The 14041-nt window shown below is 44.5% G+C and overlaps 1 protein-coding gene across 1 annotated transcript in view; it reads right to left on the minus strand.

Annotated features, from left to right (window-relative positions):
- The window catches only part of LOC132382709 (guanylate-binding protein 1-like), a 40104-nt gene that overhangs the window by 7600 nt on the left and 18463 nt on the right, over positions 1-14041 (minus strand). Inside the window, exons 5-11 of the mRNA XM_059953162.1 lie at positions 13850-13959; positions 11244-11431; positions 10369-10614; positions 8452-8732; positions 7747-7959; positions 6468-6570; positions 661-958 (exon numbers count right to left, since the gene is read on the minus strand). Coding sequence (XP_059809145.1) covers positions 661-958; positions 6468-6570; positions 7747-7959; positions 8452-8732; positions 10369-10614; positions 11244-11431; positions 13850-13959 — 1439 coding nt within the window. The remainder of the gene's footprint in view (positions 1-660; positions 959-6467; positions 6571-7746; positions 7960-8451; positions 8733-10368; positions 10615-11243; positions 11432-13849; positions 13960-14041) is intronic.

The following is a 14041-nucleotide window of genomic DNA, read 5'->3' on the forward strand; positions in this document are numbered from 1 at the left end:
GACAAGTTCCCCAACAGGCTCTGGGAGGAAACTCTGCTGGTGAGAGAGGGATCCACAGAACACAGAGCAGAGTGGAGGAAGGCCACATTATCAACACAGGGTCAGCTGACCACTGACCCAGAATGCTAAACCAGCAGATAAAGAGGGTGTGGAGCTGACATTCTGTGGCAGTGAGAGTTTGATGAATTGCCCAAGGATAAACACACCCCCTTAAAATTACAGACCTGATATTTCAGGTAATTGTGGTGCAGTGTAGACAGGTATATGAGAGGATTAGAGAAACACATACTCTATGGATAAGAACTGGAGACGTACAGTACTTGTATAATTAGCTACCAAAAAGCTGGCAGAGTCTAGAACCTTGATGTGGGAATGCATAAAATGAACCTCAGGAGATACTTTGGTAGCAGTAGCTCCAGAGTCCAACAACTGCTGAATGTCCATGACCCTACTTGGTGGGGGAGAGTGTCCAGGAGGAGAGGTAGTGTGTGAGATGGGGGTGGGAAGTGGCATAAGAATGGGCCTAAGAAGAAGAAAAATGATTAGCCATGCTTAAAAATTGGAGCAGACTCAATGGGCCAAAGAGCCTAAATCTGCTCCAATTTCTTAAGGTCTTCCCGAAAAGCATTTCAGGAATGGAAAAACAGTTTTATGAAATACTGTATGAAATTTTTGAAACTCCATTTTGTTGTCTCTTCATGTTTTTTCTTCAGGTACTCGTATATCTTCTGAGCACATTCTGTATCCTCCATCCTACCCTCGACTCTGTATTTCTCCATCTCTCTTTTCATATGCTCCATGGCTTCCTCCAGCTCCTCCACGCTGTACTTTTTACCCTCCTCAAACTTTTTCCTGATCTGCTCAATGATCTCCTTTGCCCTGCGTTCCTCAGCCGCCTTCCTCTCCTGCTCCATCTTCTCCATCTCTTCTTTGATCCTTGAGAGTTCCTTTTCCAAAGCTGACAAAAGGGGCAGAGGATGAATTGGTTAGTCCATGCAGAGAGTGGTGAAGGGGTCACATCTCGAGGTGTGTGAGAGACAAGATATTGACAGGGAGCTTCACTCACTGTCCAATCTAAGACAACACACATAAATGCTGGAGGAACTCAGCAGGTCAGGCAGCACCTCTGGATGCTAGACAGTGTTGATGACAAATGAATAGACAGTCAATGTTTCACCAGAGTCCCTATTTCAGGACTGAGATGGAAGATGCTAGAATAAAAAGGGGAGGTGAGGGGAAATATGCGAGCTGAAAAATGATGGGTGAAGCTAGTTGGGTGGGAAAGGTCAAGGGCTGGAGAGGACACAATCTGATAAGAGAGGAGAGCAGACTATAGGAGAAAGGGAAGGAGGAGGGGACTCAGGGGGTAGTAATAGGCAGGTGAGAAGAAGTAAATGGCTGGGGGGGGGGGAAATAGAGGGAGAAGTGTTGGGAACTTGTTTACCAGAAGGAGAAATTGATACTCATGCCATCATGTTGGAGGATTCCTGGACAGAATATAAGCTATTGGTCCTCCTCCCTGAGGGTGATCTCTTCTTGGCACAAGGGGAAGCCATGGACCAACATGTCGGAGTGGGAATCAGAATTAAAATGTTTGGCTACCGGTAAGTCCCACTTGTGGCAGATGGTGTGGAGGTGCTCGAAAAACTGTCTCCCAATTTACAACGGGTCTCACCAATGTAGAGGATGCTGCATCGGGAACAACAGACACAATAGACAACCCCATCAGATTTGCAGCTGAAGTATTGTCTCAACTGGAAGGAGTGACTGGGGCTCTGAATGGAGATGATGGAGGAGGCATATTGGCAGGTGAGCACTTCGGTTGCTTGCTGGGATAAGTGCCAGGAGGGTGATTATTTGGGCGGGGGTGTGGTTGAATGGCTAAAGGAATCACAGAGGGAGCAATCTCTGCAGAAAGCAGAGTGTGGGTGGGAAAGATATATTTACTGGTAGGACCCCTTTGGAGATGATGGAAGGTGTGGAGAATGATGTGTTTGGGGATCATGAGGTAGTAGGTAACGACAAGTCGAATTTAGCACTATGAAGGCTGTGAGAAGATGGGGTAAGTGCAGATGTTAGGGAAATGGAAGAGAGGAGTGTGAGGTCAGTATCAAAATTGGAGGGTGGGAAATCCCATTCTTTAAAGATGGGCATCACTGTTAAACCTGTTTTTTTAAAAAAAGTAATCTTTTAGATATTTCTCAGATTATTCTTTACAAATATATATGCAAAGGACAACAACTTCTCCTTCCCTATTAAAGTGCTAGTTTTTAAACTGCCAGTACATGGTCCCTGACCACATGTGTGATAGAATGAACTCTGCCCACAACAGGTGGTGGTCCTAACACAGCACCAGGTGTACTGGAGAATGGTGTGGACACACCTCATGAGCTGTGCCATTTCTAAGCTAGAAGTCAGTAGCCAGTGGTGTCTTTTTGCAGGACTAGGATGAGAGGAATCATTGCACAGAACACACAGCAGTCCATTTTCTCACAGTCAATGGAGACCAGCTCACACCCCAACCACACAAGTACCTGCACCCTTCCAGGGAGAAGCCACTTATAGATGACACATGCAATCCTCTCTCTGTAGCGAGTCTCCTAGAGCCACCAGCTTGTTCCATCTCCAACGCTATCCTAACCAAAGGATCAGTGGTGGAGGAATCCTCAGACACCTCAGGGGAGGGACCCTCTCCACATCAGGTGTCAGACTGAAGGATGGCTTCATTGTTCCTGGCTCTGGAAGTCCATCCAACTACAAGATCGTTATCCTTTCCCATTATCCCGGATGAGCAAAAGATAGCATGTTCCCTTGTAGGTTCAGTAACACACTGTTTCAGAAAGCTATCACAGATGCATTCTCAGTAGTCTTTCTCAAGATTGCCACGGGGAACCCTGCACTACCTGCCCTTTCCCCTCCAGAACAGGTATACCGATTTGGATACTGTTGAGGGGGATGGCTTACCTGGGACAAGCTTTGGCAGCCGGATCTCTGGCACTGAGTCTGCTTCTGCAGTGCAGAAGGGAGGGAGGAAGAAGAGGAGAGCGGTAGTGATAGGGGACTCCATAGTCAGGGATACAGACAGGAGTTTCTGTGGTCATGACAGAGACTCCCGGATGGTTTGTTGCCTCCCGGGTGCAGGGTCAGGGCGGTCTCTGATTGCGTGCACAGCATTCTGAAGTGGGAGGGTGATCAGCCAGATGTCGTGGTACACATCGGTACCAATGACATAAGTAGAAAGAGTCAGGAGGTTCTGAAGAGTGAGTACAGAGAGCTTGGTAGGAAGTTGAAAGACAGGACCTCGAGGGTAGTAATCTCTGGATTGCTGCCTGTGCCACGTGCCAGTGAGGGTAAGAGTAGGATGCTCTGGCAGAAGAACACGTGGCTGAGAAACTGGTGTAGGGGGCAGGATTTCAGATTTCTAGATCATTGGGACCTCTTTCGGGGCAGATGGGACTTGTACAAGAGAGACGGGTTACACCTGAACTAGAAGGGGACAAATATACTTGCAGGGAGGATTGCTAGTGTTATTGGGGAGGGTTTAAACTAGATTTGCAGGGGGATGGGAACCAGAGTGCCAGAGTAGATAGTGGAACGGGGGTAAAAATAAATGATGTTAGTAGTTCATGCAAAGTCGTAAATAGTAAGGTTGTGTGTGGTGGTAACAATCTTCTGAGGTGTGTATGTTTTAATGTGAGGAGTATTGTGGGAAAGGCAGATGAGCTGAGGGCCTGGATTGACACATGGAATATATGTATATATATATATATAACACACATCATAGCCATTACTGCAACTCGGCTACAGGAGGGGCAGGACTGGCAGCTCAATGTTCCAGGGTTCTGATGTTTCAGACGTAATAGAGGCAGAGGGATGAAGGGTGGGGGGGGGGGGGGCGGGTGCTAGTCAGGGAAAATATTAGAGCAGTGCTTCAGCAGGAAAGATTAGAGGGCTTGTCTACCGAGGCTATATGGGTGGAGTGAGAAGCAGGAAAGGTATGACCACATTAATAGGGTTGTATTGACCACCCAATAGTCAGCAAGAATTGTAGGAGCAAATCTGCAGAGAGATAACAGACAACTGCAGGAAACAGAAAGTTGTGATTGTAGGGGATTTTAATTTTCCACACATTGACTGGGACTCCCATACTGTTAAAGGTCTAGATGGGTTAGAGTTTGTGAAATGCGTTCAGGAAAGTTTTCTAAATCAATATGTAGATGTACCAACTAGGGAAGATGCAATATTAGATCTCCTATTAGGAGGTGAGTTAGGACAGGTGACAGAAGTGCGTGTAGGGGAACATTGGTTCCAGATATCATAACACCATTAATTTCAACTTGATCATGGATAAAGATAGATCTGATTCTCGGGTTGAAGTTCTAAAAGCGTAGATTGGAACAGTTGCTTGCTGTCTTGAGGCAAGTCAGAGTAAATAAATCCCCAGGACCTGACAGGGTATTCCCTCAGACCTTGAGGGAGACTAGTGTTGAAATTGCAGGGGCCCTGGCAGAAATATTTAAAATGTAGATACCCACGTGTCAGGTGCCGGAGGATTGGAGGATAGCTCATGTAAGTTCCATTGTTTAAAAAAGGCTCAAAAAGAAAGCCGGGAAATTATAGGCCAGTAAGTTTGACATCAGTAGTAGGTAAATTATTGGAAGGCATACTAAGAGGTAGGATAGACAGGGACTTATTAGAAACAGTCAGCATGGCTTTGTGCGTGGTAGGTCATGTTTAACTAATCTATTAGACTTTTTCGAGGAAGTTACCAGGAAAGTGGATGAAGGGAGGACAGTGGATGTTGTATACATGGACTTCAGTAAGGCCTTTGAGAAGGTCCTGCATGTGAGGTTAGTTAGGAGGATTCTGCCGCTAGGTATACATGGAGAGGGAGTACATTGGATTAGACATTGGCTCAAAGGGGAAAGCCAGAGAGTGTTAGTGGAGGATTGCTACTCTGAGTGGAGGCCTGTGACTAGTGGTGTGCCACAGGGATCAGTGCTGGGTCCATTGTTATTTGTCATCTATATCAGTGATCTGGATGATAATGTGGCAAATTGGGTCAGCAAATTTGCTGATGATACAAAGATTGGAGGTGTAGCGGACAGTGGGGAAGGTTTTCAAAGCTTGCAGAGGGATTTGGACCAGTTGGAGGAATGGGCAGAAAAATGGCAGTTGGAGTTTAATGAGGACAAGTGTGAGGCATTGCACTTCGGAAGGTCAAACCAAGGTAGAACATACAAGGTAAATGGTAGGACACTGAGGGGTGCAGTAGAACAGAGGGATCTGGGAGTACAGATACATATTTCCCTAAAAGTGGCATCACAAGTAGGTAGGGTTGTAAAGAGAGCTTTTGGTACATTGGCCTTTATATATCAAAGTATTGAGTATAAGAGTTGGAATGTAATGGTGAGGTTGTATAAGACATTGGTGAGACTGAATTTGGAGTATTGTGTGCAGTTTTGGTCACCTAATTACAGGAAGGATATTAATAAGGTTGAAAGAGTGCAGAGAAGGTTTACAAGGATGTTGCTGGGACTTGAGAAACTGAGTTACAGAGAAAGGTTGAATAGGTTAGGACTTTATTCCCTGGAGCATAGGAGAATGAGGGGTGATTTGATAGACGTGTATAAAATTATGATGGGTATCGATAGAGTGAATGCAAGCAAGCTTTTTCCACTGAGGCCAGGGGAGAAAAAAACCAGAGGTCATGGGTTAAGGGTGAAGGGGGAAAAGTTTAAAGGGAACATTGGGGGGGGACTTCTTCACACAGAGAGTGGTGAGAGTGTGGAATGAGCTGCCAGATGAAGTGGTGAGTGTGGGCTCACTTTTGACATTTAAGAAAAACTTGGACAGGTACATGGATGAGAGGGGTTTGGAGGGATATGGTCCAGGTGCAGGTCAGTGGGACTAGGCAAAAAAAAAAAATGGTTTGGCACAGCCAAGAAGGGCCAAAAGGCCTGTTTCTGTGCTGTAATGTTCTATGGCTCTATGGTTGCATGGCAGCATTACAGTATAGGGCAATGACCTTTAATATATACATTTCAAACATAAATGACCAGTGAACAATAAAGGATTAATGAGTTAGTATTTATGCTCGAATTTCAATTACATCACATGCTAAGGCCTTCTGTTGTCTCTGCATCTATAACTCTTCAATAAGGATTACCCACTCCTCACTGATGACCCGTACTCCTGCCTCAAATTTACCTACTCCTCTTGGGCATGCCATTCTGGCCTTGCATTTATGTTCTTCGCGAGACCCAACACCAAGCTCTTCTTCATATGAAGATGTCCAAGAACATAAGCACATCCCTCCCTGATCTCACTATGTTTCTGGTGAACAATGAGGTGAAATACTCAGCAGAAATGTCTCACATTTTAAGTTTTCAGACATGAAGAATTAATTTTAAATCTGCAGATGCTCCTTGACCTGAATATTTTGAGCATTTTGTTTATTTTCTTACCAGAGACACGCCTTTGTTCCTCTGTCAGCTTGTTGTCCATCTCCTGTACCTGGTCTAGACGAGACTTTTCCTCTTCCAGGAAACTGTTGAGGACAGCCCACCCCTACAGAGAAGAGAAGATACAATCATCCATATCCAACTCTCTTCCATGACACCAATCCACAAGAGTCCAGAGACAGGCTCTCATCATCAAATGTCTAGTGCTGGGGATTGATATGCAATAAGGGAACTCAACTTACCAATCTACAGGAAATTGGTAAAATTGCAACTGAAAACTATGTGCAATTTATATTGTGGCCTGGATGAAGGCAGAATTTATTTCCTAAATGACACAAGGATAAGTTGCAAGACCGACACATAGCAGTGGCAAAGAGTAGAGAGATATTTTCTGTGAATGAACAAGGATCAGGCAAATCAAGCACAATGTGGGATAATGCAAAATACCATTGTGGCAGAAAGACAAATAGAAGCATATTATCCAAATGGGAAAGTTTATGAAGTTCTGAGATGTAGAGGGATCTGGGTTTCGTAGTACAAGATTTGCAAAATGTTTATGTGCCAGTAAGAGGGAGAGATAGAGCGTGTAACAAAAGTGGAAGGGAAATACTTTAGTTACAGATATATCAGGTTTTGGTGAGATTACATCTGGAGTATGGACAGTATAGGTCTCCTTTAACACTAACACTTCAGTGATGGGCTCCTGGACTGATACCTGGAAGGACATATTACCTTATTAGAGTAGGTAGGACAGATTGGGACTATTCACTTCTGTGGGAAAACACAGAATCAGCAAATGGACTGGATGGTCATGAATTGCAAAGCTGAGTTAGATAAACAGGTAGCTTGATCAATGGAGATATGAAAATAATTTTTTTCCCCTCAATGCAGGATTGGCTCTTGGAACTCTCTCCACTGAAGCACAGTTAAGATTTTTTAAGGGAGAGATTGGATGGCTTTGAAAACCAGTGATGAAAGAATTCTCCCATACTCTGCTCCATTACTGACTCTCCACTCACTGAATCTCCTCCCACAGCCCCAAAGGCACTACCCCCATCACTGACAAATCCTACCACCGAATCTCCTCCACCAGCCACTATAACTGGTTTCCTGATTACAGACTCAATCTACCCAGTTAATCCCATTCCAGATATTACAGAGACTGGATTCACTTTTGTTGGCTGAATGGAAAGAGGCAGAGAGAGGAGTGTTCTGAATTCATGTAAGTCAGAGGAAGGAAAAGCTATGAGAATTGAAAACTAAATGCCTTGCCATAACACACCTCGATCTGGTTCTTGGTCTTTTCTTCATACTCCTTTATGGAATTATCAAGATCCTTCTTCAGCTCCTGGTAACCACCAGATTTCTGATAATGTCCAGATGTCAGGTTTTCCTTAATTGATTCCATTACTTCTTCAAGTTGTGCCTGACAGTGGTCTTGAGACTTTTCCTTGATCTTGGTCATGAGAGACATGTAAGAGGATCTCATTGTCTCCTAGAAGTGAGGGAAAAAAGTACAATAAATGAGGAAACCAAGTATTGTACACTGTCCAGTGTCTCTCAGTGCTTCTCTATAAGGGGAAGATCTGCACAATAACTTTATTTCTGAGTTGCTCTCTCTCAGGGAGAGATCTGTACATTGACCAGTATCTCTCTGTCCATCTCTCTCAGTGGGAGATCTGTACACTAACTATATCTCTGATTCGTTCTCTCTCACGGAGAGATCTGTACACTGACTGTGTCTTGGAGTTGCTCTCTCTCAGGGAGAAATTTGTACTCTGACAAGGAGTGATCTGTATACAAACCAGTGTCTCTGTGCCCCTCTAAGTCATGGAGTAACCTGCACTATCCAGTGTCTCTCAGTCCCTCACTTTCAGGATGATATATCTTTTCTCTCTATTTCTCAGTCTATGTCTGTATGGGTTGGGTCCAGGGACAGGTGTTCAGAGATGAGACAGTTGGTAGTCACTGAACATTAGCAGCTCACCTCCAGCTGCTGGATGTATTTGTCAATGTTGTTGTTCATAGACCTTTTGTGGAAGATACTGAGTGCCTCTATGCTCTTCGTACTGTAATTCTCCATGATTCCGCTCATGGTAAGATCATGAGGTTCTGAGATTTTTTTCATTTCATTGTGATAGAATTTCAGGGCTTCATTTACTGCTGCTTGGTTTTCCACCTCCGCTAATTTAGCGACACTGCTCTCCACACATGGTAGGACCCCATCCGACATCATGCTCACGTATGCCTTGGTCAATTCAGCAAATCCTGTGTGGAATGTTTCGAAAAGTCAGTGCCTGAGGATCTGATCACACCCTCAATTCCCACTCTCCACATCACAACATATTCTTATTCACTTTCAATGGAATCACACCTCCTCCAATTCTCTCTCATCATTCATACACTCAATCCCACTCAGTCTATGCTTCCAACCCTTCCTATTCAAGACCACAGTTGATATTCCCAGTGGGACCCCACACCTTCCCATTCATTCGCAGTGATTTCATGCATTTATTTCTACCCTCTATACTCATGCTGGTATTCCACACCATCCCACTCATTCCCATCTACCTATTCACATTAAGTTCCATTGTACTCACAACAAATGGGATCCAAACTTCTTCCCATAAATGTCCATTGTACTCACTTCCAATGTGATCCCAACCCTTTCCCTTTCACTTCCACTTAACACAATTCCAATGGTCCCTCCCCTTTCCCATTCAATTCCAGTATACAGACTTCCAACTGGATCCCATCACAAACAAGAGAAAATCTGCAAATGCTGGATATCCAAAGAACAGACACAGAATGCTGGAGGAACTTAGCAGGCCAGGCAGCATCTATGGAAAAGGTTGACGTTTAGACTAAAACCCTTCCGTAGGACTGGAGGGAAAAAAAGCTGCAGAGTAGATTTCAAAGGTGGAGAGGGGAGAGAGAAACACAAGGAGAATGGTCTGGGTAAGCATATGATTAAAGTGTTGGAGAGCAGCAGAGATCACAAAGGGGAGCAGTGAGAGAAGGTTTCACTGAACTCACTTCGAAGTAAAGTTTTAAACTTCTCCAGGGTTGGCACCCTGGAAGAGACTTCGCAGAGTAGTAATCAAATCACAAACAGGAGAAAATCTGCAGATGCTGGGTGCTGCTCCAATTGGATCCAACCTGCTTTTCACTCACGCCTGTTACACAAACATCCAATCGATATTCATGCCATCAGGTTGGAGGCTACCCAGGCAGAATATAAGGTGCTGCTCCTCCAACTTGAACGTGGCCTCATCGTGGCAGTAGACAAGGTCATGAACTGACATGTTGGAATGGCAATGGAAAGAAGAATTGAAGTGGGTGGCCACCAGGAAATACCGCATTTTTGGGCAGACAGAGTGAAGGTGCTCATTCTGATGGAATGAGCGTCGATTTCTTGAACATCTGGTTATTTACCAACCTCATCTTATTCATCATTCTCTATCCTTGTTTCCCACTCATAGATTTTCTTCTTACCTGCCCATCACCTCCCTCTGGTGCTCCTCCCTTTCCCGTCTTCCATTCTCTTCTCTCCTCTCCTATCAGATTCCCCCTTCTCCAACCCTTTATCACTTTCACCAATCAACTTCCCAGCTCCCTTCTTCACCACCTCCTCCAGTTTCACCTATCACCTGCCACCTTATACTTGTTCCTCCCCCCACCCAATCTACTCATTCTGATTTCTCCCCTTACTTTCTAGTCCTGATTAAGAGTCACAGTGTGAAATGATGACAGTTTACTCTTTTCCATAGATGTTGCCTGGCCTGCTGAGCTCCTCCAGCATTTTGTGTGTGTTGCTTTGGATGTCCAGCATCAGCAGATTTTCTCATGCTCGGTTAGTGTGTTATACTGAAGAGAGATGGTGAGGTTTTGCCCGGTTACTCACTCCTGCCCGTGACCAGCTGACCCCCAACAACTTTCTTGACTTTCTTGTGGGTGTAAATGTAATTGATGAGGTTCTGCCGCTCTGTAACAAACTCCCCATCCAGATCCTTGTCCTCCAGTTCCTGGAGCTGCTTGAGTTTCTTCCGGAATGTGGGAGTGGGAAATGCAAAGCAGCAACGTGAGGGAAAATGATTGCGGATACACCTGCGGAGTTCATTATATTCCTTGTCCTGCTCACTGGTCTCACCTGTAAAAAAGAACCAGGAATCAGGCCTGAATAACTTAATGAGTCTGCTCTCCCATTCCCAACAAGGCAACTGTTACCCCCAGGACTGTGGGGAGGAACAGTGGAAGGACAGGAAGGAAATAGAGGGGAGACAGTTTGCAAGGTGTAATGGTGAAGAAAAGGATGTGTGGGAGAGGCATCGTCCATTGTAATTGGGTCATGGGTGACTTGTCATAGACGGGAATGATGTGACATATAGGGTAGTTGAGGATCATGTTCATTGAGAGGGGTGTGTGGGACAGTGGCAATCAGCCAATCGGATGAAACTCTGATGGGAAGGAGCATCATCTGGGTGGGAGTGGTGCATTTATACCATCAAACCAGAGGATGGTGTACTTTGGTATCATTATTGGAAGGAATTGTGACGTAATGTGAATGTGAACAGGGCAGGGGGATGCAGAGTCAGTGGGAATGACAGATGTGAATGGGCCATGGAGACCCTGGAGTGTGTAAGAGGTTCTCAAATGTAAGAGGTTGCCCCTTCCTCCACCACCCTCTCAAACATTGAATTCAACCCTGCTCCCTCCATTCTCTGGCCCCTTTCCAAGTTCTCCCTATCTCCTCAGAGACTGGCATTGCTGCATACTCACTGTCCTTCAGTTTCAGGCTGTGCTCCAGGTACTCATTTGGAGTCACATCTTTTCCATCAATGTGCATATCCAGTGTCAAATCACGGAGCACCCAGACAAATTCAGGGAAGAAGCGGACAAATTCCCAACTGTCACAGTCATCGGGCTGGGCCTTCATCTGGATCCGCTTAGACAGTTCAGTCACAAAACTGGGAGCAACATCAAGGATAAAGGAATAAAAGGTTGGCAGGTAAATGGTGAGGAATGTCAGTCACTGTTCAGATCGACTCCTGAGAGAGAGTTACTGAGAGACACTGGTCAGTGTACAGATCTCCCTCTCAGAGAGAGTGTGTCTAAGAGACGCCAGTCATTGTGGAGATATCTCCCCGAGAAAGAGGGACTCGATGAGTAAAAGGCAAAGCTGCTGCTGTTTGAGAATCCTGGATATCAAGGATTATTGTAAATTTGATCGTGGAAAAAGGTGTCTTGATTCAGAAACAGGCAGCTGGGAGAAAGTGAATCGTTGAACTCATATATAGAATGCCAGAGTAAACTCTGTGTGGAAATTTGGAGGGCAGAACAGAGCATGAGGTGACTTTAGCTGGTAAAATTAAGGAGAATTCTAAGTGACACTACAAATATATGAATGAAAGAAGAGTAACATAGGGAATATAAGGCCTCTGAAAGACCAAGATGGAAATGTGTTTGTGGAACTGCTGGAGATGTGTACTGTTCTCAAGCACTATTTCACTGTCACAGTGGACATTGAAGATGAGTACCAGCAAGCACAGTGGGATCTTGGTCAGCTGGGCTCAGGAATGTGAAATGGAATTCAGACAAGCACATAGAGTTATATTGTGGAAGGACTAATCATTGGAGGACTTCTGCATTGAATGTAAGGGATCTAGATACTTCTACATAACAAAAGCACCTTGAAGTGTTGGATCAAGGTTCCCTTAAAAGGGAGTCACAAGTAGAGAGAACGGGGGTGTGTATAAAGTTTTTAGCATGTTGGACTTCATCAGTTAGTAAACTAAGTTTGAAGTGGGTGGTTACACTATGATTGTACAAAGTGTTAATGTGGTCACACTTGGAGTACTGTGTACAGTTCTTGTCATGCAGTTATAGTAAGGATGTGATTAAACCAGAAAGAGTGCAAAGAAGCATTTTGAAGGATGTGTCTAGGAGTCATGGAACTGTGAGGATAAACACCTTGGCCTTTATTCTTTGGAGCATAGAAGAATGAGGGGTGGTCTCACAGCTGTAATAAAAATGATGAAGGGCATTGATAGGGTCAGTGGTCTTTGTTTGCTAGGTTGTGGAGAAGAAAACTACAGGATATAGTATTACAGTTAGAGTGAAAGGATTAATAAGAACCTGAGATATTGGTTATGTATACATGAAGGATGTTGAGTATATTGAACGAGCTAGCAGAGAAAGTGGGTAAGGCACATACATTAGACACATTTATGAAGTACGTGGACAGGTATGAAGATGATGAGAATTCATAGGAATATGGGAAAGTGCTGGATCAGCTTGAGAATACATTTTAGTCAGTATGGTCAAGCATAGCCAAAGGGATACCTTCCCTGTTGTATAACTCAATGACTCTATGATTGAGAGACAGTGATCAGTGTACAGATATATGCCAAAAGAAAGGGACATAGAAATGTGTGTCTGTGCACAAATATCTGTTCCACAAAAACTGATACCCGAAAAAATATAACCATAACAAGTGGATGCTTGATAATACAGAGAAGAAAATAAAGAGGTGTGAGAAATGTTTTATATTGTACACTACCTACACCACTAATAGGTAGGGCTAACTTAAGCAACCCTTCGTAGTCTACACCGCCGAGTATACTTAGCAACGTCTGCGTGGTTCCTGATGCAGGCGATCAACTGTGGACCTGCTAGGGTGGAGGTCCTCGGTGCTGGTTCAGCTGCTCGGCCTGAAGGTGGGACCCAGGTGAGTGCTCTGCCCAAGAAAGAACTTGCCCACCTATCACCACCTCCCAGTCCAGCTGGTGGGGCAAGGCATCCAATCCGACATTTACATGACCTTAACCTTTTCGTCAGGTGACCTTCAGCAATTGGCCTCTGCCTCCTCAGGGACAATGTATTCTATTAATCTTACAACCAAACAATGTTAAAAAAACATTCTTTAAAGACAAGGTGATTAATTACTTTTACACAAATCAGCACTTTTGGTTTGCTTTTAGACCATTTAATCAGGTAGACCAAGAATCACATTGTTCTACCCTTATCTAATATCAAGGGTCAATTTGCCCAACATGCAGGTAGACCTTCAAAACAGGACAAACCCACAAATTTCTAAATGTTAACCATTGCCTTGCTGTGTCCATTTTTCAGATCCACACATCTCACCCGTACACTTACCAATACAATATCCCACTGAGAGAGACAGGGGCTGAGAAAAACTTGTCAGCATACGATATCTCCCCAAGACAGTAGGATTGAGAGACATCGGTTGCTGTGCAGATGAGAGAGAGAGAGAGAGAGAGAGAGAGAGAGAGAGAGAGAGAGAGAGAGAGAGACACACACACTGGTCACTGTACAGATATCACCCTGAAAGAGAAGGACTGGGAGACACCAGTGAAGGATACTGTAGGTCTTGCAGGGATCGCTGGTCGATGTTTCTTTGCCCATTGTAAATGAGGATGCTGCTCAGAAGGATAGCCAGCGAATAGATGAAATTATCATTCTTGCTGTCTCCCTGCACGTACAAAGTTTGTAGGATAGATGAACAGTTAGTGAGAACTCTTGCTCTGAGATCAGTCTAATAAATAACCGTCCCA

Source organism: Hypanus sabinus, chromosome 29 (genome assembly GCF_030144855.1).
Source record: "Hypanus sabinus isolate sHypSab1 chromosome 29, sHypSab1.hap1, whole genome shotgun sequence".
Lineage (NCBI taxonomy): Eukaryota > Metazoa > Chordata > Chondrichthyes > Myliobatiformes > Dasyatidae > Hypanus > Hypanus sabinus.